Here is a 24040-nt window from a genome sequence, read left to right on the forward strand (position 1 = left end):
TCATCCTGATGAAGTGGTTGATCACCGGGCCTGCTCTAATTAAATGCATGTGAGGCTCTGTTTCATGCCAGGTAAGCATGAAGAGGCTTTGTGACAGATGTGGGGCTCGTCTCCTGGAGTTTCTGGAGCAGGCAAAAAAAGGGTGAGAGTGCTATGCAAAGGACCGTGAGTACCTCATGGCTGAAGTGGCACTAGCATTCCAAATCCCGTTCCTGGTAGCAGATCACTGCTCCAGAACTGCACCCTTTGTCTCACCGCAAATATCTGTGGGACATCAGATAGCTGTGAGCGCTGCCAGCCCCTGCCAGAGCTCCCCCTGCTCCCCCTTCCCACCAAAGACTACACGCCTGGCGCAGGAGGGAAGGCAGAGGATCCTGCAGGGCCACCTGGCTACGTGACTTCTCACTGCTGCTTTCTTAAGTCACCGTGCTCTGCACCTTTGGAGTCCTGTGCCAGACAGCGGCACTTTCCTGCGTGCCTTCATGCAAGGTGGCCCAGGTTCTGCTGTGCTGTAGCAGAGATTGTTTTGCTCTCTTGCTGAAACTGTCCCAGCTCTCTGCTTCCTGGCCTCTGCCTGTGCTGAGGGGATAAGAGATCCTTGACAGCTGCTCGGGCTGCAGGCTTGGCACTCGATGGAGCTGGAATCCACACAGTGCTTCCTGCTATGCTCTTTAGCAGATGACAGTGCTCAGCCGCACATAAGTGACTCTAAAATCTGAGAATTTAGGGACTGACAGTCGCTGTTAGAAAAAAGACCATCCATTCCCTTCCTTCTGCTTGCTTTCATGGGCTGTCAAATGCGACCACTGCAAGATGAAGCTGGGGCAGGAGGGTAGGAGCAATGGGACATGTGCAAGCAGGTTTGGAAATCTAAGGTTTTCCTCTGTCTGTCTCCCATGGAAAGGGAGGAGGAATGCCCCTGCATTTTCTGCCAAGTGTTCCCACACACTTCAGGGGAGCTGCTATGTTTTCTGCTAGCAGAAGATCTGGCCTATAACTTCTTCCTCTGGCAATGTGTATGCGTGAATGTCAAAGCCAAGCAGCAATTTTCTTTCGTGCAGCTGATGCCGTAGACGGGGCCTTAACAAATAAGTTCTATATAGATATTTCAGTTGATCAGGCTTCACATGGCAATGTTCTCTGTGGTGAGTGGGAAATTGCTTAGTACTGCAAGGAAGCTCACTGTCAGCTCCATGATCTCAGACACATGGTAGTGTTTAAACCTTTTTGAGTTCAGCACTTTCTGACCAAGTATTTGCATTCCCTGCCTTGTTTTGCTGGTCTAATCTGTGCTGATCTGCAGGGACAAAGCAGGCTGGTTTGTAGTTCTGACATCAGGCAGCTCATATGTGTTTGGCCTGTCTGGCTTGGCTTGTCCCAGTTTTTGGATATAGGAACTGTCAGAGGGGCCAGGCCAGGAATGTATGCATAGAGTCAAATGAATTCTAGGGGATGGAGAGAGGATTTGCATCATGTATTCTCCACCAAATGCCTCAGAAGAGCTTCTGAAGACACGTGCTTTCCTTTTGCACATAGAGAAAGGAGCTTCCCTGAGTCCAGAGCTCTTTTGAAAGTTGGGTGGTTTCCTGGAATCATCCTTTTTTCCCCCTTTTCTAACCTGTCCCATGGTATAATTTAAAAAAAAAAAAAAAAAAAAAAAAGCTAAATAGATTTTAGAATAGATTTTAGTCATAGGAAGATGAAGAGGTTAATAGTGACTGAAGAGGATGCCATTCTGATCATGTTATTGACCCCAGGAGCCAGGTGTGGTGGATTTCAGGAGGCAATCCAGAACAGTAAATTGAATTACAATTTATGGCTTTCTGTAGCCATATACACCCCACAAGGAAGTTTTCCTGTATAATTTAGTGACAAATTTTTCAGTCAAGGACAAATGTGCTGATCTGCAACATGGCAGAGCTGTTATTACAGAACAGGCAGGCACTAAGGATGGGCAGTGCGTGTCCAGGCCCAGTTTGTAAGGAATAGTGCTGTGATTTGCTCGGACTGTGACTCGTCTTTGTAGAAAACACCTCAGGAACAGAAAAAGTGGCTGGTGGTTAGGTGGCTGGGGAGAAAATTTCCTGTGTGTTAGATAACAGCAAGCAGGAAGCCTGCCAGGAACAGCTCGCAGTGCATTTACGATGGAGGCTCTTGCGTTATTTACAGGACGTGAGGGTGTGCTGGCATTCCTCTGGGCCTAGCCCATGGCTGGCACCGGAACGTGAGGTGTTGTAGCATCTGAGCCCTGTCAGGTCAGGAAGATGGAGACCAGGCAGGAACTAAGAACAGAAAGCCATCCCTGAGGGGCCCAAAGTGCTTTTGCAACCTCGGAGTCGAGTTCTGCCCGTCAGGTACACGTGCCCATCCGACTGACTTGAGGCACGAGGAGCTCCTGGGTTGGGAAGGCAAGGGCTTTGCTCTCCTTTTGCTCACTGCTGGAGCGCTGCCGCATCATCTGCAAGAGGCACCTGGTGCTGAGTAGCCAGGTCTGGGTGAGAGCTTGAAGGAGGCTGAGGGTTTTTTTCTCCTGTGCATTCTCCAAAGCCATCCCCTGTCCTGCTTGCAGTTATTTTCCAGTGTCATCGATGCCCTTTGTAAAGTGGTGAGATCAGTGTTGGCTTCTCCAGGTGGAATATCCTGAAGGTGAGATGAAATTCTGGGGAGAACTCCATTACATTGAACAACCTGGCAGTGGAGTGGAGCTGCTTTAGGAGCTAGGGCTGTTGAGGTATTTTCCAGAGGACTGTGAAGACATCCACAGAGAAGTCACTTTTCATGTGACATGCAGGGTTGACCACCTCGATTCACGTAGAGCCCTGCAATCCCAGGGCTCACCCAGGTATGACACAAACAGTCAGGTGTACAAAGCCTAAATAAGCTAGCTTTTCCAGCATGGAGAAAAGATGACTGGCTGTGCCTTGTAAACTCATGAGTGATCTGTGGAAGGTGCTGTGGTTAGGTGAGTTTCTCCATTTCCTACCATACCAGCAAAAGGAAATGCTTTCTGGCACCATGTACCTTGTGAAACAGTGCTGCAAGGCGCTGACTCTACTGAAAGCATGAATGATTTAGAAAGCAGCGAGACGTTCCCAGCAGATAAACCCATCAGGGCTGTAAAAGACAAAGCTGTAAATACTTCCTCTAGTTTGGGAAAACCCAAATTCTTTCTTTCCCATCTTCCTTCTTCTTGTCAGCTGCTCTCAGTCACTATTGCACATATTCTTCAGACCCTAAAACAATTATTTCACCTGCACTTTATATTCTTTGCTAGGCTTTCAGCTTTCAGACACTGATTACAGTTTGGCTAACGTAACTCTGTTGTAAGTCCATTGGATAAGCCAATTGGCAGGCAGGAAACCCAACATCATTTTCTTCTTTTTTTTTTTCTTTTTTTCTTTCTTTTCTCTCTTTTTTTTTTCTTTTTTCTTCCTTTTTCTCTCTCCTCCTTCCTCCCCCCTCTCCCCAGTGCACTATGAAATACCCCTCTGCATTGGCATACAGGATTTCAGCTAGCTGGGTGACTTCCACCAGGGCACATGGGAGCTGGAAAAAAAAAAAAAACTGGGACACTATTTTTAAGATTGTTTTTAAAGAAGACTTTGGAAAAAGAAGCTGATTTCTTTTACAAGGGGGTGCTGGGCCCCTGCAGTGTGTTCTGTCACTGTATCACAAGATTTCTAAAAGGAGCAAAATCAGTAGGACACTGGTGTATCAGCCTGCAAAGAGCAGCTTCCCTCGCTCGCCTCCCATGTTTGACTAAATGGTATCACACGGTGCAGTCTCCCCGCTCCCCTCCCACCCCCTGCCTGCTTCCGCCAAGAGCCATCTCACAAAGTGCTTTGTAACTCAAGACACTGCTAAAGAGCTGACTCCTTCAGTTCTGCGTAACAGCAACTCGTGCTGCTCATAAATAGATTTGCAATTAGCAGGAGAAACAGAAGAATGGGTGCAAACCAGCTGCAGCAGAGTTAGCCTCCCATCCCTGTCTTAAAGAAGCCCCTCACATTCAGCACGCGTCACTTGGGCATATGGCTGGGAGACCTCTGCAGGGAGCATGCCTTTCAACAATGTTCCTTTTCTACAGGATCTGCTGTTTGCAGCAGAATTGTCCAGAAATTGCAGAGTGCCTATCTATAGTGTCTTTACTAAAAACGACAGAAGCTTTTTGTTTTTGACTAGCTTGGGGTTTCATAGGATTTCTTTCGGCAGTCAGGGTTAAGAATTTGCTGGCCGAAGTGAAGGATCCTGAGATTTATCATGAGCTCACAATTTGTTTCTCTGCTGGTAACATCTGCTGTGTGTTCAATGCCGTCTGAACACTTCCAAGAACTTTTTGAGCGTGCTGGAGGTCAGACTTCCTTAGCTTTTGGTGCTAAGGAGGGCAGTGGTTTTATACAGAAGAAAAAAGACAGACTCAAGCATCGAACTGGGTACAGCTGGGATGGACTCGAGAGCCATGATTCTGCTGGGTCCTTTGGACAGATTAACCAGAGTAAAGAAGGGAGGCAAAGTGGTGTATGTGGGTGATCCCTAGCCCTCCCTGTAGAAGAGTTCATTTTATAAGGACCATCCCTTGTATGTGGCTGCTTCCTAGGCTGCCAGGGGATGAGGGTGCCAAGCACCCAGCATAGTGTTTTTTGGCCACCCTAGTGGAAGGAATGGGTCCTACCCCTGCCTTTGACAGCTGCTAAGTCAGCTCCTGCCAACAGGTGAGCTCAGGTATTCTTCCCAACAAAGCACGGCAGGTTTCCCTGTTAGATATTTCTGCATATCTCAAAAACACACCTGCAGCTGGGGCATGTGGTTCTACAGACCAAGCTTCCCTACATGAGACTCTTGCTGAAGTGCTGAACAACTGAGGGCAAATAAGATCTATTGAATAAAAACTGCTTCCAGCATTTCTGTCTCCTCAGGGACATGGTTCCTTCCTGGAACCCCTTGGGAGAGCTTCCTGGTGTGGGAGTTCGCTTGTCCCTGGCACCTTGGATGGATCTACCCTGGGCAGGTCTGCAGGAGAATTTAAACAAAGAGCCCTGTTGATGTCAGGGGGGATTTAGATTGATTTCTTCTATGAGGGGGAGGTAGCTATGTTTCTTCCCAGGTGTTTGGGGTGCAGTTGCAGCAGTCTGATACTCTCTTTCTCTTTCAATACGATTGCTGAAAAATGTTGCTCAAAACAATAGGCAGGCCTGCGCAATGCTGGCTGCAAGTAACAGGAGACTTCTGTTAGAGCACAGGCTAATGGTTTGGAGAGGGCAGGCTTTAAATGCAAGGTCAACCAATGATTCGTGCCAGAACATCGCATCATTGCTATTGATTGAGGAAATGAGCATCTGACTCCCTTGCTTTGTGGAAATCAAGTTACCTGCAAAGTAAGACGGAGCTGGGGCAAGAAGATATCGGTGAGAATACTAGCTCGGGTGTTGGATTTCACAAGAGAAAACCTCGGCTTTAATTCTGTAGGCTCTTTCCTGGTGCGTGTGAAAGAAAGGAGCTGGGTGAAGGACGTTGCCAGTTTTGTCCAGTCCTCCCTTCCCAGCCTTCAATCAATGAATGTGTGTTAAGTATGTAAAGCATTTGGGTATCAAAGTTCCTCTGATCCTTCACAGGCTGCACCCTGTTCCTGGGCTGAACCCACAGTGCTTTGTGCCTGAGTGTGGTTGGAGAGGGGACCCCCCGGCTTCTTCTCAACTCCAGTGTGGGGCCAAAGGGCAGGAACTGGGCATGTTTGTTCTGTGCTGCAGCTATCTGTAACAGCTGATGTTGTGCAGAACTTCTCAGATCAGATTAGATGGCGAAGTCCAGAGGTGAGCAGAGAAAGCGTGGCAATGAGGAGCAGCAGCTGGCTAACATCACTTTTCCTTGCTCAGTTCCCCTGTGCAGCTGCCTGGGGGCTACAGCCCCTTCCTGTTAACCTGGGGTCCTTCTTGGTATCTTTCTGGTTTAGTAGCCTCTTGTTGCTTACTGTGCTGTTGATGTATAAAACACATGTGTAGTCCTAAGACTTTAAAGATGATACGGGAGGGACCACATTAGCTTCCAGAGCAAGCTTGCAAACCTTTCCTGGCATAGAAAGTCTGCAGGGACAGGGATGTTATAGTAACTCTGGGTTCCCATAGCTTGCAGGGAGCACCGCAGGCTGTGCAGGAGGAAAGTGGAGGCTGTGCACTGTTTGGGCTGCCTCCTCCACAGCAGGCTGATGTGGAATGTGAGCAAGCTGTTTGCAGCTGCAGGCACTGGGGTGTAAGGTGGAGCGGGGAGCAGTGCAGAGTTAGTGCCTGGGCCAGGCTCAGCTCCCAGAAGCACCCTGTGCTGCATGTGAGGTTCTGAAAGATCCTCCTTTGTGGAGCCTTTCTGAGCACCCCAGTGCTCTTTTGACCTCTCTCTATTTCACATGCAGCAGAAGTGTCCTGTAATTCAGTGACTGCCCTGGACATCTCCACACTCAGTTTGATGAGACTAGGTAAGACTAACGGAGTGGTACTTTCTGCTTACATTCTCTTTTAATGGTAATGGCTATGTATATAAGGCCTCAGGAAGGAAAGCATCAGGAAGGAACACAAAATAAGGAAATGCATATGTTAGAAATAAGTTTTTGTGTAATTTTCTTGTGGTCAGTTTCTTCTAAGACAGGTCTGTAAGTTCCTCCATATTTACATGAAGTTGCTCATGAAATAGCATCAGATCCCAGCACACACCGTGAAGGCTGTGAAATGAGTTCATCTGAAATTCTGTAGTGGCTGGAGAACATCTTTGCGTTGCTTTTTTTTTTTTTTTTTTTTAATGGACAGAACAGTCTCTGTGTCATGTGCATCAGAGTCCCAGTTCATTCAAGGATGTATCCCAAATCTAGTTGTTATGTAAAAGCAAAATCTCTTTTCCCTGTCCTTTTTTTCTTCTCCTTGTATCTCAGTTCTTGGAGTAAAAATAAATCCTATTTTCCTGCCACTGAAGGAACAGTAAAGGAGTGAAAACCTCTCTGTAGACCTCATTTGCTCACCTGCACCACTGAATCGACTGCTTAGTAAAGTAACCATTGAGCCTGGCCTTTGGTTTCTGTTTCTTGTTTTGTCAGATGCTCTGCTTTCCTCATGCTTGTAAGCCTAGTTACTCAGTTACTTGTTATGATGCTGAGTTTTGTATCTTGGGAAGGTCTTAAACTGGTTATATGACTAAGAAAACAGCTTCTTTAAGGCACTTCAGGTAGAAGTAGTAACTGAACACATAGCGAGATGCCAGCTTTGCCAAACAACCTTTTCAAAAGAACATTATGCAAGGTATGGCTGCAAATTGTTTTTCCTAGTAGCAGCAAGAGTCTTCTTAAACATTTGTGAGCCTCCTCTGATGCCATGAGAGCTGGTGCTTCTGGTAAGATAAAAATCCTGCGTTTGACCCTACAAGTTCTGGGTTCAATCCTTAACAGACAACTCCACAGGGTTTCTACAACTTCCACAAGGTTATCTGTAACCCCTCCTGGCTGCTCATGGTACGAAGATAGGAAGATGAGAATCCCAATGGCTCTCTGGTGCTCTTATCTTAAGTACTTGGGTCAAGTACCAATCTTGATTACTTTTCTACATACTTGCACTTGCATGCTTGCTGAGCTGGAGTACCTGCTTCTGCTGTGCATACACGTGGTTCTCACAGCTTGCTTTTGGGTTGTTGGAACTTGGGACGAAAGCTTGGTGCCAGGGTAGTGTATGCCATGCAGTGCTGGCGAACGAGATTCCTTGAAATCCTTTCACATATCAAATAGATCTGTGAGTAAGGGGGTCAGTCTGAACATACCGCAAACCCCCAAAGCCTTACTGTATCCTGATTTTGGCTGTCCCAACTATTTATAGAACATTCTATGCTTATTCTAAATATATTTTCCTCAAAGGGACCTCATCTCAACCCCTTGTTCCACAGCTTTAATTGGATCAGTGATGCTGCTGTGACCTGTTAGCAGAAATTCCTTTTCTAGCTCTGTGGCAGAGCTGCACATGTTCCTGGTCAAGGCCTTGAAGGGGAAAATTTGTGACAAGCATGGCTCAAGGGTTTGGATTTAAACTCTGCAGCCATTCAGGTAGAGAGATTTTGATGATGTATCAGATCATTTCCTGTAGCCATTGCCTGATTATTTTTTTATGTTCCTCCTTTGCTGGTAGATCTAGAGTTCTGGAGGGAGAAAAACAATTGACTTACTGGCAGTGTACTGCACCTTTCCCTTCCAGGAGTCTTTAGCCTTGCAAACTGGACTTAACGAAGAACACAACAAACATCCTCTCTCTAGAGGAAGTGTAAAGAGCATTCTGTGGGCAGAAAGTATTCCCTGTTGCAAGGACATTTGAAATTGGTGTTCTCCTTTTTTTTTTCTCTTACAAGGAAGAGAAAGTGTCTCTTCGGTGGGAGTGTCTGCATGACAGTGCTTAGACAGCAGTGGCTCTAAGTCTGTGGGATAGTTCTTACCAAAATGCTTTCCACTCACCAGCAGCAGAAGCCTCTTCTCTGCTAGCTGGCATTTTGCAACCCCTCTGGCAGTAAAGCCAGCTGCCCAGGCTTCATCCAGTGCAAGCTCTGCTTTGTGCCAATGAAGTCAGGGGCACTGTTAGCTGGCGTAGAATTAACATTGCAGGAGTGGCTCCTGCTCTCATCTGGCTTTGGAGGTAGATCATATGTGTCCTGGAGCTTCGTTATTGTTTTCCCAGCAGATGAGCTTGGGGTGTTCAAAAAGGCAAGACTTCAGTCTCACTTGCTGTTGACTGAATGAGGTCAGTTCATCAGCCTTATTGCTTCTGCATAAGAACAGAGGATCTCTTCTGGTCACAGAGAGCAACTCATCCTAGAGTAGATTCCCCAGTGGAGAATCTCTCCCTTTCAGAAAATTATATGATCTTTTTCAGTCGAAAGTTCTGACTATAACATAGGATAGAAGTTTTCATGCAAAGAGAACAGTACGGAACTTCACAGGATGTTTTTTATCCCTCGAATTAATATATATATAGATATTTCGAAAAATGCATCCTTCATTGAATTTTGTAGGTTTGAACAGTTTGTTCTATAGGGTGGTTATGTTTTGTCTGTCTTGCTCAGGATCATCTGCATATCTGCATGGTGGGTGCCACAAATCACAGTCCTGAGTGAAAAATTCTGGATCAGTGTAGAGGCAGGATGGGCCATTGGGACACCACAAATCCTGAATAACTGTGCTGCCCCACGACAAGGGTTAGCACTGACTTGTATGCTTGGAAAAAAGCAACTGCTCCCTGTCCTTGTGATGCGATTGTCCCAGCCTCCACCCTCTGGGTCTCAAACACAACTTGTGACTGGGCTCTACAGCACCAAGGATCGACTAGGGTCTAAAGCAGTGCACTGCTTCCACTGGTTCAATGGCAGGGTTTGGAGGCTGTGTCAGTACTGTCTCCAGAAGTCATATTGATTTAGGTACCCTTTAGATATCCCACTCTTCTGGGTGCAAGGAAGGAGACTGACACTTACTTGACCTTGGCAAGGCTTTGTGCTTCATAGGGTAATGTCATTCACTGTGTATCTTAGCTTCAAAAAATGTCTTTGAGGTTGACAGAAGCTTTTCTTGGTTATTATTCTTTAAGGATGAATGGGGCAGCATGCGGCAGCATGTGGCAAGATTGCAAAATGGGATTAGCTCAGGTCTTAGCAGGAGAAGTTTCTTAGCACTCCTCCAGAGCTATTTCCTTCTCCTGCAACCTCCGGAGCTGCATGAAATGAAAAGGGTTATGCCCTTACCTGCCTGGCTGGAAAATCATCCCAGTTCATGGCAAAAAATGAACTGAATCTGGTGCTCTTGGAAGCAATAAAACAGGTAAAGTATATTTTACAAGGAATTTCACATGGAGGATTGGACAGGAACACCAAATATTGCCACAAGATATTTTCCCCTTAAGAATTTAGTACTTGAAACACCGTCGCTGTATTTTTACAGAGACTTTTGCTTTTTTCCATTGCTCCTGATATGATGTTTAGGATGGTCTTCAGTGATTCCCAGGAGTGCAGGAATGGCTCTGCCTTCAGTTGGGTGGACTAAAAGTTGGCCTGATATATGTTTGTGTCGCATTAACAGTGATGGATACCCTGGTGGGGTTATTTTCCTGCTGAGCATGGGATGGGTTTTAGTCCTGTTTAAATCCTGTATCTCAAATCTGTTTGCCTTCTCACGGAAGGATTCCTCTTTCTCTCTTTTGCAGGCATGGTTCAGAAACTTGACCAGAAGCTGCCTGTAGCCAATGAGTACCTGCTGCTCTCAGGCGGTGTGCGGGAAGGTGTGGTGGACATTGACCTTGATGAGCTGAATGTGTATGCCCGAGGCACAGACTATGACATGGACTTCACCCTGCTTGTGCCTGCGCTGAAGCTGCATGACCGCAACCAACCAGTCACGCTGGACATGCGCCACTCAGCGTTGTGCCACTCCTGGCTGAGCCTGCGGCTCTTTGACGAGGGAACCATCAGCAAATGGAAGGACTGCTGCACGATCGTGGACCATATCAACGGAGCTACCAATTACTTCTTCTCCCCAACAAAAGTCGCAGACTGGTTCTATGACTCCATTAGCATTGTCCTCTCTGAGATCCAGAAAAAGCCTCAGCGAGGGATGCCAAAGGTGGAGAAGGTAGAGAAGAATGGGACTATCATATCCATCATTTTGGGAGTGGGCAGCAGCCGCATGCTGTACGACATTGTTCCTGTCGTGTCCTTCAAAGGCTGGCCAGCTGTGGCGCAGAGCTGGCTGATGGAGAACCACTTCTGGGATGGGAAGATCACAGAGGAGGAAGTCATAAGTGGATTTTACTTAGTGCCTGCATGTTCCTACAAGGGGAAGAAGGACAATGAATGGAGGCTGTCATTTGCCAGAAGTGAAGTGCAGCTGAAAAAGTGCATCTCCAGCAGCCTCATGCAAGCCTATCAGGCCTGCAAAGCTATCATCATCAAGTTGCTGTCCCGCCCCAAAGCCATCAGCCCGTACCACTTGCGGAGCATGATGCTGTGGGCGTGTGACAGGCTACCTGCCAATTACTTGGCCCAGGAGGATTACGCCGCCCACTTCCTCCTGGGTCTCATCGATGACCTCCAGCACTGCTTGGTCAACAAGATGTGCCCTAACTATTTCATCCCCCAGTGCAACATGCTGGAGCACCTCTCTGAAGAAACCGTCATGCTGCACGCGCGGAAGCTGTCCTCAGTCCGCTCAGACCCTGCCGAACACCTTCGAACTGCCATCGAGCACGTCAAAGCAGCCAACCGGCTCACGCTCGAGCTCCAGCGGCGAGGCAGCACCACCAGCATCCCCTCCCCACAGTCAGACGGAGGAGACCCCAACCAGCCCGATGACCGACTAGCCAAAAAGTTGCAGCAACTAGTGACTGAGAACCCAGGGAAGTCCATCTCTGTCTTCATTAACCCAGATGATGTCACCAGGCCCCACTTCAGAATCGACGACAAATTTTTCTGAGCTTTCATCAATGTTTCTTGGGATTTTTTCTTTTGTTTCATTTTTTTTAAAAACAAAACAGTGTGCATTTTTTTTCAGTTGGTTTTCCTTGATGACTTAGTCTCTTGTTTTTTACATATCCAGCGTAGATTGGATCTGTTGAGAACAATCTGAATAAATTATAATTCCTGGTTCTGCAGGACGGTGCAGATTTTGAAACAGTATATTACTATTTCATATGCTGCTTTGATTTTTTTTTTCACGTACCCATCCCCGTTGTCTGTGAGTAGTTTCTAAAGGAGGACAGGCACCATAAACACATATACCAGTGTTATATAGAATTTTTTTTTCAAGCTTCCATAATTAATAAATACTGTTGGGCCCCCGGAAGGGAGCATTCACCTTCCGCTGCTTACGAAATTTACATTTTTTTTTCCTCGAGCTTCCATGACCCTAAAGAAATGAGAGAGACTCTGGGTTGGAAAGCACTCCTGGTAATTTGATGAGGCCAAATCTACTGGGCTGAAGCCCAGTTCATCTGTTTTCACACTTCTCACACTAGGGGAGGAAGTTGACTTTAGAGATGGTGATGCTTTTGGGGGGAAGAGTTGTTTCTGTTTTGACCTACTTTTTGAATGTAATTGTTCATAATTGGACCCTGTACAGTTCAGAGGGTTGTTTCTGCTGCTTTTCCATGCGGAATAAGGTTATGGAATGTTAGTTTTAGTGTGTGTAATTATTCAAAGCCTTATTTAAATTCTATTAAAGAACATACCATTATAAATGTTAATTGCACTAATGAAATCTCTGCCATTACCTCAGCCCCACTGTTTGTGTTTCTTTCATGAATTAGCATCTGTTATTAGGTACCGGTTGCTTGAGGCCCTTTGGGTCTCATGGTTTCAGGTGATTTCTTGATTGTCTTTTGTAAAAGACTTCCTTGTTAGCCCTGCTATGTTTGAGAAGTCAGAATTTTGCATTGGCATATTTCTTTGGATGCGTATTGTGTGTTGCAGTGCATATTGCATTGATATGTATTGCATGTTGTTGAAACAGGTTTGCCATTAGATAAGGACTTAATGCTAAAGCAGTGGTGTGTGCAAAGTGAATCAGCCAGACCTCGAGCAAAGGAGCTACCTTGCTTCTCTGATGCATGCATTAGGCCTGATCCCTTATGGCAGTTACTAGTCCCGTGACTCCTGTGGACTTTTCTGACTTACCCTGGGACATACGAGATCTTACCTTGGTCTCGTGTCTGCAGAAGTTGTTTGCACATAAACTTGTAGTGCAACGCTAACAAGGGTTAGTCTGAGCCAAAAAAAATATTCCAAGGATAATAACCATACCAAGGATAATAATTCCAAGCATAAAAATAATTCCAAGGATTCCAAGTTCAAGGATAGAGTGGCTTTTTTGTGGCTGGCTGGCCAGTGACTGATATTTAGGCCTTAAATCAGCAATTTGGGCTTACTGATTTTCCCAGAGAAGCTGTTCTGATCCAAACTTGATGCATGTTTTAAAATGTGATTATTAGAGCAGGTTGAAGTATTTTTTAAATATGTGGCAGACAAATGAGGAGCGTATCCAGTAAATTCTAACAGATAAAAATTGTGTGTGAAAAATGTGTCACTTCTTTAGCCCAGCCTGTCCAGTAAAGAAACCAGGCTGGTGGAGCAACACACCAGCAGCTTTGGAAACTGCATTCCTTTATTAGATAGCAGGGAGGTTTCAATACCTGATCTAGTGCCCAGGTCACAACCTAAAATTAATTTTTGGCTCCTCCATCTCTTGGGCATGCTTGAAAAGTTTATCTCATTGCTGCAGCCAAGATGTTCACATTTACCTGAATCTACTGGTACACATGAGCATGAAGAAGCTCCCAGGAGCTGTTGGCTGGATGGACATTGGATGAGGATTTAACCTTAAAGCACAATCGGCTGGTGATGGTGAGCCCCAGTGCGGCTGCAGTTATGGCTAGCGAAGGACATGAATTGACTTCAGTGGAAGCAGAACTGGGTCCTACCAGCGTGGCTACTGCCAAAGATGAGTCTCTGTAAACCCGTGTAGCCTGCCAGCAGGGGCAAAAGAACCATCTGGGAATCCTCTCCAGAAGCGCTTTGAAAATGCAGATTCATTGAAACCATCTTTTCCCCTGTCTCCAGCACTTCTTTCTGTCTGTTGGGAAAAGAGGCTGGGCTCCAGGATGCCACTTCCCATCGCCACGTGAGAGATCTGCTCAGCAGAAAGCCCTCCGGCAGGCAGGGTGCTTTTCTGGGAGCCCCAGCGTCTGTGCCGCTGCTCCTGCATTGTCCAGGAGCACAGCTCTCAGCCTTCCTCATGCCACTTCAACATCCCGACGACCAGCGGTTTGGCTAGCCCACGTCAAGCTCTGGTGTGTGCTCCTTTCTTTTTGGTTTTAATTAAAAAACATTTTGAAAAGTATTCATCTTGGTCTTCATGCATTATGAGGAAAAGGTGTGTGTGTGTGTGTGTGTGTTTTTGTGGGGGGAGAGTAGACTTGGCCTTTTACCAGACTGGAAAGCAGTTTCCCAGGTAGGTCTGGGGAAGCACTGTATCCTCTGCCTGGGTTGTCTGTCCTCCAAAGAGGCAGAATCCTAATCTCCAGGTGCTTTTGATTCTCAGTCTAGTATTTGCTCCTTTCCGCATAGTTACAGCTCTGCTTAATGAAATGTTGTCTGCCCAGAGAGGTGGTGTGTGCTCTGTCAAACAAAGACTCAGTTTTCTCCCTCTCCTACTCCCTTCTTGCCTCCTAGTACATGTCAGGGAAGACTTGCAAAATGCATAGGTTTTTGCTGTTTACATAGGGCTTCTGGCCAGTAGCACGATGGGAGAAACTGCTCATTTGACTGGTTCCAGTTCTCACTTCTGGGAGACTGTCTGTGCAAGGGTATATACCTGAGCTGCTGGCAGGAGCTCCAGCTTGGCAGGGAGTACTCAGAGCACAGAGAGACAACAGAGGGCCCAAGAGCTTTGTGAAAGGCTGCAATCTCTGTTCCTTCAAGCATGCTATGTGAAGCCTCAGTCACTTCTGGCTGGCTGTGATAAATCAGTTTCTTCATGTTTTCCACTACTCCAGCCTGCAGAAATGTCAGTGCTGTAACTAGAAGGCTACAGCTGGGCATCAGTCACTCATTGCAGGAGGTTCAGCAATATACTGGTAATTTAACCATCCACTAGGCGAAGAAAGAGCTATTCTTTGAAGGTCTGCCTTTCCTATTTTCCTTCTGTCACTGTGAGAAATAGCTCTAATTTTGATTTAAATTCTTGGGCTTTCCCTGACTGCTTTGTTCCAGTAGAAAGCAACCTTGCTCTGGCAGCCACGGCAGTTCCCGGCTTGGCAGGGGCACCTGAGCTCTGCTCCCTTCTGCATTTGGTGTCCTTATGGAGGATGATAGTACATTGTGAGGCAGACTTGTCTGCTACAAAGAGATGGGTCAGTAACTGAAGCCCAAAAGTTGGGACTGGAGGGCTGTGGGACAGGTTTCAAATCCCATTAAAGTACACTGGGACTTGAAAATGTGCTTGAAACTGAGTGTGTATTCTTTGCAGGATCAACTTGATTGTGATCAGGTAAAAAGTAAGTAGATATCTGTCATCTTTTATTAACCCATGCATAATGCAAGCAACCATGTATAATACAAGTAAATGTGGCAGAGGGAAAGGGAAGATAGACTGCTAATGATTTTTTTCTTTTTTTCTTTTTTTTTCTTTTTTCCTTTTTTGTTAGCGTGTGCATAGTTGTAACCTAGAATTGATTAAATAAAATAAAAAAAAAAGAATCCATCCCTTTTTGCAGGTTCAGCACGGGATATATTTTGCTGCTCAGTTTTGTATTAAAGTGAGTGCGTTTGAAAGGTCACTGGGCAAGTGAGTGCAGTGATGTTCAGATTCTCCTGGCACTGCTCGGTGATTAGAAATATTCAGCATGCAAATAGCTTGTTCAACTTCAGCAAGTACATCATCTCCCTCCTGCCAGCTTGCTTGGGGTGAGCTAATGGACTTTTAACATTATACAGCGTAGAGAGTTACTGTCTTTAATAGCTCCTGATTAAGCTCTCCAGAAAGGAAAATAACCATCAAGGGGCAAAGGCTAAACAAGGAGGGCAGAGTGTGGAGGGGGTAAGGGTGCAAAATATATATATGTATATATATTAAAAAGTTGCTGGTCAATGGGCTCTTGCTGTCATGTTTTGTATTTAGGGAAATTCAGCTTTATATTTAGCACATTTTGAGAACTGTCTGTCAAATGGATTCCAATTTATTTCCTCTGAATGCTTTTAGAATAGTGACAAAATAGTCCTCCATCCCTTCTCCTCCCTTGTTGCCCATTAGTAAGCTGTAATTTTAGGGCTGATGTGAGGAACTATTGTGTCTTCCTATTATCATTGTCCCTGCCTCAGCACTGTGCTTCCAAGCTGAATGTGGGCTTTTGGGGGTTATTTTTATCTTACTGACCTTCTGTGGTAGAGGAACACACACTCATTTGCTCACCAGATAGCCTGGTTTGCCAAGCAGAGATGTGGGTGCATGCAGGGGGCATCAGGCTTTTCAAGTTGACTTGTCTCTCCTCCTCAGATGTTAGGAATAATCAACGTGGAAGACATGGATGAGGTCTTGCTAGGAAGAGAGAAGCCATTTGAAGATATACATGATTCTCAAGTGTTAAGCAAGCTGTAGTGCAAGGTGGAAGTGGCACCCAAGCAGATATTTCTGTCCCTGATGCTCATCTCCTCTGACCCCTTTGTTTCAGCTTTCTTTTTGGGACGTGGTGAAGAAAGAGGTGAGCTGAGTTTGCCTACCCCAGTGAGCACAAATCTTAGATTTAGCTTAGGTTATTAGACACTTTAATTAACGTATCTGTTTATCTCCAAAGCTCCTTTCTGCTTTTCATCCCATCATGACATTGGCAGGACAGGGAGAGGATTTTATGATCTGTCCAACCAATTCACAACAGAAGTGTGCGAAGAAAGGAATGGACTTTTTTTTTTTTCCTTTTTTTTTTTTTTTTTCTCCTGAGGGATGAATGACCTTGAGTCCTTCTCCTGCCTCCCGCGTGCCAAGGCTCGTGCGTACAGTATGTTAATAGCCACTGCTAACAGCTTCAGCTGATTAGAGAAGAAAGGCCAAGGTGCTGTTGTGCGAGCCAGCCAGCTCCCCTTCCTGACCTTGTGCCTCCTTTGCAGGGTAAGCCAGCACTCTCAGAGCAGATGCGGCTGTTGTGCTTGCAGGGTGCACTGAGTCTGAATCTGCAGCTGACCGCAGACTGGGGGGCAGAATCCTGCACCTCCCACGTCAAGAGATGCTGCAAGAGTTGCTGAAACAGCACAGATGAGAAGATCCTTCCTTGAGGGATCCCACTGCAAAATCTAACCTTTGCCTCAGCAGTGTGACCTGTGTAGTGACCAGAAGACTCTGCGAGCAGTGCTGCCAGGAGGGCACCCTTGTGTCCAGGAGCTTGTGAGTGTCACACAGCAGCCACTGAGCTAATGCACAAGAGTCAGGGCAATGAGGAACAAGGCCTAGGAACAATGTCTCTGTGAGGGCCATGTTTCCCCTCTGCCTCCCACGCTGTGCAGTACATGTACAAAAAACACCCAAACCTGCAACCTCCAGTTAGCTTTCCTCTGAGATTCCCTCTGTTTGCCAGTGGTTTTGTCTAGTCTTGATTGATGTGCACAGTGCTATATTCATTATTTTGTTAAGTGCTGGTGGCAAAACTGGCACCTGTAAGTGATGTCTTTAACCCCTGGACAGCTCTGAGTACATTTAGATGTTAAATTGCTAAATACTTTAGCTAGCTCCACAAACGTTGTCTCTTCTACTAACAGAAATGAAAGGAGCAATGGTGTGAAGTTGTTACAGAAAGCCTCCAGAAAAAGCACAAGACCATCAGTCAAAGGGAAGTGTAGAAACTGAACCCAGCAGTCCCAAATCCCATCAGCCCATTGTGACTAAAGGATCAGTAAGTCCACCAAGGCAGATGTTACCAGGTCAGTAGTATGAGGCTAGCTCTTCAGTTGTTCTTTCCCCAAGGCACAGCTCTACTCAGCATCAAAACCCATGCTAAGACAGAGTGTGAAACCCAGCTGCCAAGGAGGGATGGAAAGCAAACGTTGCCCAACTGATCCTTCCCTATTGCACCCAGCCTGCCCCGTGCTCCCCTCCAAAACATCTTTAAATAAACTTTCCAGAGGTGTTCTGCTACACAACAGTGAATTAAAAGGGAATAAAATGCTGCTCAAAGGAGCTGGATAAATGCATTGTCATTTTTTGTTATAATCATCTACAGCAACCTCATCGTCTGTCATCTGGCTCTCCAGCTTATTCATGAAGTGGTCAGCGTCATGGTGACTGTGCAGAAAGGGAGGAGAAGTACAAGTTCATGTGAGTTGGAGTAAATAATTCAGAGGTGCTGGCTTGCTCTTCTGATGCACAGCGCTGCGCAGGGCTGCCAGGCATGCTGGTCCAGCACACACAGAAATCACGCTCTCCCAAGTAAAAGCAAGCTACGAGGACAACCCAGTCAATCCTTTTGTTCCTTTTGCAGCCCACCCTGCAGGTGGAAACCCAGCAGTGGACTGCGTGGAGGGAAGACTGTTTTGGTGCTTTCTGGAGAAGACAGGTGTGATCAAAATAAGCCAGCAGCCTGTTTTTCCTTTTCAGTGCTCTGTGCTTGAAAGGAATCTGCATCTTCCTCTGAAATCACTGGGAAAAGGAGTAGGACAGGGGGTGCTGATGGGAGCTGCTTTATGGGTGAATAAAGCCCAGTACTGGGCCATTACAGACATGGGTGTTCTTCCAGGCTGCACTCCCTCCAGGGGGACATGGCTTGTCATTTATGGGCTGTTTCCTAGCCCAGAGAAGTGTATTTGTTAATGAATACAAGAAATCAGTACAGGAAGAGAACAAGCAGAGCTCTGTGGAGCAGACACAGGCTCCTCCACACGTGAAATCCAGCCAGGCTCCTGGCTGATACCTTTACACCCCTCCTGCGTTTCTGGAGCTTTCCTCTTCTGCTTCTTACTGCAGTGGGGACACCACAGCTCTGTCTTGGAGGATCTGAGTGAGTTTGGACCCTATTTCAGGAGACAAAAGACGGTAGGAAGCACAGACCTGTGCATGCCTGGGCAATGCTGGAACAGTGCAAACCAGGGTAATGAGGATTATTTTGCCCATCCCTGCAATCAGCCTGAGAGCAGCACAGCACAAATGGGAGCGGCGGGGTTTCTTGGAAAACAGGCTGTGCTTTGAAGGCTGAGAATCAGCTCAGGTTTTGCCACTTAGTCCCTCAAGACACAGTGCAGGTCTCTTGCCTGCAGTCTGATATAAGCATGCACAGCTGTGGATGTTTAAAAAAAATACACTCCCCAAAATACCTCTTTTCCCTTGGAAAAACTTAAACTACCTAAGAGCCAGTGCATTGTGGACAGTCCTTCCGTAGAACAAAGCTGAGAGGGAAAATGAATTTTATAAGCTTTTAGTCTTCCCATTTCTTTCTATACCAATGCCTTAGAAGTTCTGATTAGAGAAGCTCTGCAGATGTTTCCCACCTCAGTACTTCTGCCCCCCCAAAAAAAAAAACAGGAACACAGTGCAGTGTAGCAGTGTAAGGGCAAGACACGTTAGGCAATTCCCATACGATGTGCCAGGGGGTCTTTATGGTGTCTGTAGAGGAGGTCCTGCCTGGTTTACCCTTCCTGCCCTGCCTTGCCTTCGCACACCAGCACGCACAGCAGGGTTTCAGCTATGCTCTGGAGGCACTGGGTGCGGCAGAGCAGAGGGGACATCTATGTGATCGTGTCCGCTTGGAGCCTGGCTGTCCCAGTGGCCCAGTCCTGTCAACTGCTTTTATTTCAGGCATGAAAAACTCCAGTTATACAGCTGCACATGGCTTAAAGAACTCAACATATCTTTGCGTAAAGCTCAGGGGGTTATGAATTGCTGCAGTTCATTTGTGACCGGGGGTGGGATTTATTTATCACAACGCTCTCAGCTAACCACATCCAGCGAGCTGCCTGCCGAAGAACACTGAGTGCATCTTCCCAGCAAGCGCAGTCCCTGCTGAAGAAAGAGCCGGTGTGCCCACACAGCACAGCTCCACGTGGGACCAGCAGCCAGGGCAGCTCTGCTGCTGCTGCTGCTCTCCACACATGCTGATCTGCTCTTCCCTTCGGCTGCACTAATTAGACCCCATGCAGCTTCTGTTTCTGGGAAGAGCTCTTTTAGCGCCAGCTCAGGTATCTCTCGACTACACAACATTCGCCAGCTTGGAAATATCCACTCTGCTTACAAATCTAAATAGGAACAAAGCCTCGCAGCAGTGCTGCAGGCACACGGCTCTTACTGGAAATAGCCTGCTGTTGTCTGCCTGTGGCCTTGTCCTTTCATGTGCCTGGCAATATCAAACATTTTGATGGCCAGGGTGATGATGGAGATCTCTGCTGTTCTGTTTTACACACAGGACTTCAGCAAACGTCCACGTTTGCCAGTCTGAATTCAAAGAAAGGGGGATGGGAGGAGTGGGTGGGGTAGAATTCATGAATTTGTTTGTAGAATAATCTCTTCTATGCATAACTCACTTTTAGTACCCAATTTTCATTCTCCTCACACATTCTGTTGATTTGTACTACTGCAGCCACTGAAATTCCCTAGCAGTCAGGTAGAGCCAGGAATTTCTGTTAAATATATATAGAATTTCTCCAGGTTCATTTGAAGAGAGTGATAATATATCATTGCTCCCAGTGGGGACATAGCTGCCTCCTAGCTTATGTCTGCTGACATGCATTAGAGCTGGGCTTGAATGGTAGCAATCAATAGCAGGAACTGCAGCGGCTGAAACTGCTAAGTGCAGCTCTAATGTTCCTTATGCAAACGCTAATACTCACCAGAGAGCACGCCTGCTCAAATGAGCAAAGAAATAAGATTGACTGCTCAATTTGCTAAATGATTGCCAGCATTTCCTGTTGTTTGCTCATGGTTTGCATATCTTAAGAAAAAAAAGAAAAAAAAAAAAAAAAGTTGCAGAAATTGGAGATGGAAGCATCAGCCAAAATTAGCAAAATAACTCCTCTCTTTTTGGGACAAGTGTGGGTTGGGCACACTCCCAAGAGCAGGTGGGCACACTGTGACACAGCCAGTGGGTTGTCACCCCCATCTGCTTAGTGCCTATGGACCCCTACCCTGACATGGACCGGAGCAGGCACATGTGCCCCTGGTTCAGATCATGGGCAGGACTCATGCAGGGGCATTATGTCCTTCTGCAGAGCTCCTGGGCACCCTGTGCCTGACACTGTCATTTGCTGCCCCCATGCTCATCCTGAACCTGGGCCCTGCCTGCCCCAGTAGCTGAGCACCTGCTGCTTGTAGCAGATTAATGGGACCTGTGTGAACTCAGGGTTACCAGTGGCCAGACCTGGAATTTGCTGGTGTTAAAAGCCAATTCATTAGCTCTGAACACACAGCTGAAGCATAGAGAGAGAACAATGTTATGACAGGCCCCGAGGGTCTGGGATCCATTCCTTACTCCATCTGCAAGCTGGAGTAACAACAATGGTGGCTGAGCTTCACAGCAGTACTGGTTTCCTTCCCCTCCATAAGGCAAAAAGAAGTAGAACAGGAGAAAATCCCCGGTCTTATTTCCTTCTGCCCAGTAACCCTTCATCACACACGCAGCAGCTGTGGACAGTTCATGCCAGGGGCTCAGCCACCTGGGTGCAGCGGCACAGGTGAGGGGGGTCTGTGTTAGCAGCCATTTGGTGGCACAGATTATAAAGGAGGAAGGGAAGGCAGCATGAAGATTATGCTGCTGGGTTTCTGCTCCAAGGGATGGTGGGACCTGCAGAGAGAGGAAAGCCAGCGATGGACTGAGAAGTAAGTGGGCTTTTAAGTAGAATTAGTGTGAATCTGTGTACAAAATAAGGAGCAGGTCCTGAATCCTGGGCCTGGGCTCCTGAGGAGATTTGGGTAGGTGCTGTGGTTGTGATAAGGCTGAACCCTGAACTGTGAAGTGGTGAAAATTGTCATCTTAAAGGATGTGGGTGGTCTTTCTACCCTTTCCCTTCAATTATTTTGCTAACAGGAAATTTTAACAAAGCTGGAAGCAAACTTGTGAGCAAGTACGGGGAAAGGCCAGGGCTTGGCTGTGTGTGCCAGGAGCTGGTGGGCCTGGAGAGCCAGAGCCAGCCTTAAGCATGCTGGAAGTAACAGCTGCCTGGCCTTCCACTGTGAAAGGGCCAAGGTAATAAAACAGCAGCAAGGGAGGTTTGCTTGGTGTTGAAACCTGGGAAATGCTGCTGGGCTTAAGATGTCTGAAGGTGATTGTTCCTTGTGTGGTAATAGTGCCTCAGCCAGCAGCAACTGCACATCTTCATCTCTGAGGAAGAATGTGGTCAGGCTGTAAAGAAAGGACATATCTTGGACCACTATCAAGTTTACTTGCTATTGCTAATAAGCTGACTACCAGCAGGCATTTCTTGGTGGTCTTAAACCCTTGCAAGGCATCATGGAGGGAAGGAGAAATGATTCCTTGGCTTATATGATTAATTGCAAGGAAGAGTGCATTCATTTCCATTGGAAGCTAAGAAGCATGAACCTGCTGAACCTTGTAGACGATCTACTTTGTATCTGTCTCATGGGGTGCTCACCTGAACCCAGCTTGGGTACAGGGTACATCAGAAGAACCTCAGTGCTGGGTTGCTGGGTGCAGTGGGCTGTAGCACTGGAAGCCTTGCAGGGGTCCTGCTGTGAAGCCAGGCAGTTGCCCTGCTCAGGAGGGCAACTGAACTCTCCTGAGCAAGCAAATGCAGCACCTCAGGAGTGTGTAGTCTGCATGCTGGTTGGTGGTAGCAGGTGAGCTTGGGCTTGTGAGAACAAAGCTGAGCTCTGTGTATGCCTGGGTAAGTGCATCTGGGGGAACCTGAGTCGGTCTCCTTGTGTGTGATCCTGGAGACATCTGCAGAATTGCAAATAAGACTGAGCAGGAAAAGGTGCTGTAGCAAACAACAAAAAAAGATGAGCACTGAATAATGCCAGGCTTCTTCTTGCTGGGCTGGGAGAGGACTTGCCATTAAATCTCAAAGAACAGCCAAGCACAGACTAGTTAAGCTGATAAGCAGAAGCCCATCCTTCCCCTGTGAAGAGAAATAGCTCTTTTTGGTCCTGGATCTTTAAGTTCACAATTATTCTCCGCAAGCTCTATTGCTGCTCAGCAGCAGCAGAACCATGCTGTAGAGGTATGGTGGGGAATGGTGTGATGTGAGGTGATGGTGGGGCAATAAAGCTGGCAGGGAGGGGAGATGTTTATCTCACTAGTTTTCTAATAGGTCACTTGTTGAAATGGTGGGTTAAAAAAATATATTGTAATTTGTGGTCTGTGATAAAATGTGGAGCTAGATATGAGTGGAAAAATGTCTTTTCACAGTTGTCCATAGGCATCCAAGTAAAGCAGTGCAAGTTAGCAATGACATCTTTGCTTTACCTCCACTAATGTTGTCCCATGGTGGGACAAAGTGGGGGGGGGGGGGAGGGGGGGAGAGAGGAGGAGATGCCTTGTGCTGTATGGCAAATGCCAAGTTCTCAGAGCTCTGGTGTGCTGGGCACTGACTGTTCCTTCTGGATTATCCCTGCCTGAAATGCTTGCAGTAATGATTTCACTGACCTGAACAGTGTGAGAGCCCTCAGCAAAGCACAGGTGTGTTGTGTTTTTGTTAATGTTACCACCTGAGTGTCCCAGACTCTGTTCTCAAAGTCCTCATTGCCTCCACAAAGTTTCTGGCTTGTTAAAAGCACAAACCGTGCAACAATGTGTTCTCCAGTGTATCAGCACAATCACTGTGCTTACTGCACTTTAATATCTTTCTTCCTTCCTATGCCACACCACCTCATTTCTCCACCTTTCCAAAGGAAGAAAAATAGCCTAGAAAAGCAATTTTTTTCCAGCATGTGTCATTATTTTTAAGCTAATGTCCTGCTCCTGAGAAGGTGTTAGACCACAATTTCCATCCCATCGTTATGTTTTTCCATCTCTGCTCACCTGTGAACATAGCTGAGGGATATGATTGCACCATCCATCTTCACTGAGCCCAAAGAAGTAAATCCACCAGGGGCTATGGTGGCTGGTTTTGTCAGTCCTGAAATAAGAATTTCAGGCAGGTCTCTGTGCCACAGGTGGCAGATGCATTTTTGTTGCTCTGCACAGCCTGATTAGCAGCATGTCAGTGAAAACAGGCAGAAATCAGAACTCTCAGCTTCAAAGTTTCCATGACTGAGTATGGAAAGAAAAGCTAACACCTTTTTTCCTCCCATCCCCCTTTTCCTATCAGGTTCTAGCAACTGCATCTAGACACTTCTGTGTGAGTTTTTAACTTTCCTTATGGATATGTCTTCCTAGGTTCTGTTCCATGTCAGAGAAAGGGAGCTGCTCTGGATTCCAACTGCTGGATGAATTTGAAAATCTAATGACAAGGGTGCTTTTTGATATGATCTTTTTATACCCACTGTGTATAAATGCACAATGAAGAGTTTCACTACAAAAATGAACACCTCTGTTCTCAGTGTCTGACTCCAGCC

The 24040-nt window shown here is 46.5% G+C and overlaps 2 protein-coding genes across 9 annotated transcripts in view; both read left to right on the plus strand.

The window, feature by feature from the left end:
- The window catches only part of MB21D2 (Mab-21 domain containing 2), a gene marked incomplete at its 5' end in the record, with an annotated part of 90864 nt that extends 76970 nt beyond the window's left edge, over positions 1-13894 (plus strand). For 6 of the 7 annotated variants that reach the window (XM_084528766.1, XM_084528763.1, XM_084528761.1 and 3 more), the window contains one exon: positions 10209-13894. In XM_084528766.1, the coding sequence (XP_084384892.1) occupies positions 10211-11473 (1263 nt within the window). In that variant the 3' untranslated portion in view covers positions 11474-13894. Of the gene's footprint in view, positions 1-6430; positions 6467-10208 lie in introns of those variants that run through there. The other variant, XM_084528764.1, reaches the window with a different exon arrangement.
- A 7357-nt stretch (positions 13895-21251) lies between these two features.
- The window catches only part of FGF12 (fibroblast growth factor 12), a 222217-nt gene continuing 219428 nt past the window's right edge, over positions 21252-24040 (plus strand). Inside the window, exon 1 of one of the 2 annotated variants that reach the window (XM_084529518.1) lies at positions 21252-21343. The gene's annotated coding sequence lies outside the window, so the exon portion shown is untranslated. The remainder of the gene's footprint in view (positions 21344-24040) is intronic. The other variant, XM_084529515.1, reaches the window with a different exon arrangement.

Source organism: Aythya ferina (assembly GCF_964211825.1).
Source record: "Aythya ferina genome assembly, chromosome: 9".
NCBI lineage: Eukaryota > Metazoa > Chordata > Aves > Anseriformes > Anatidae > Aythya > Aythya ferina.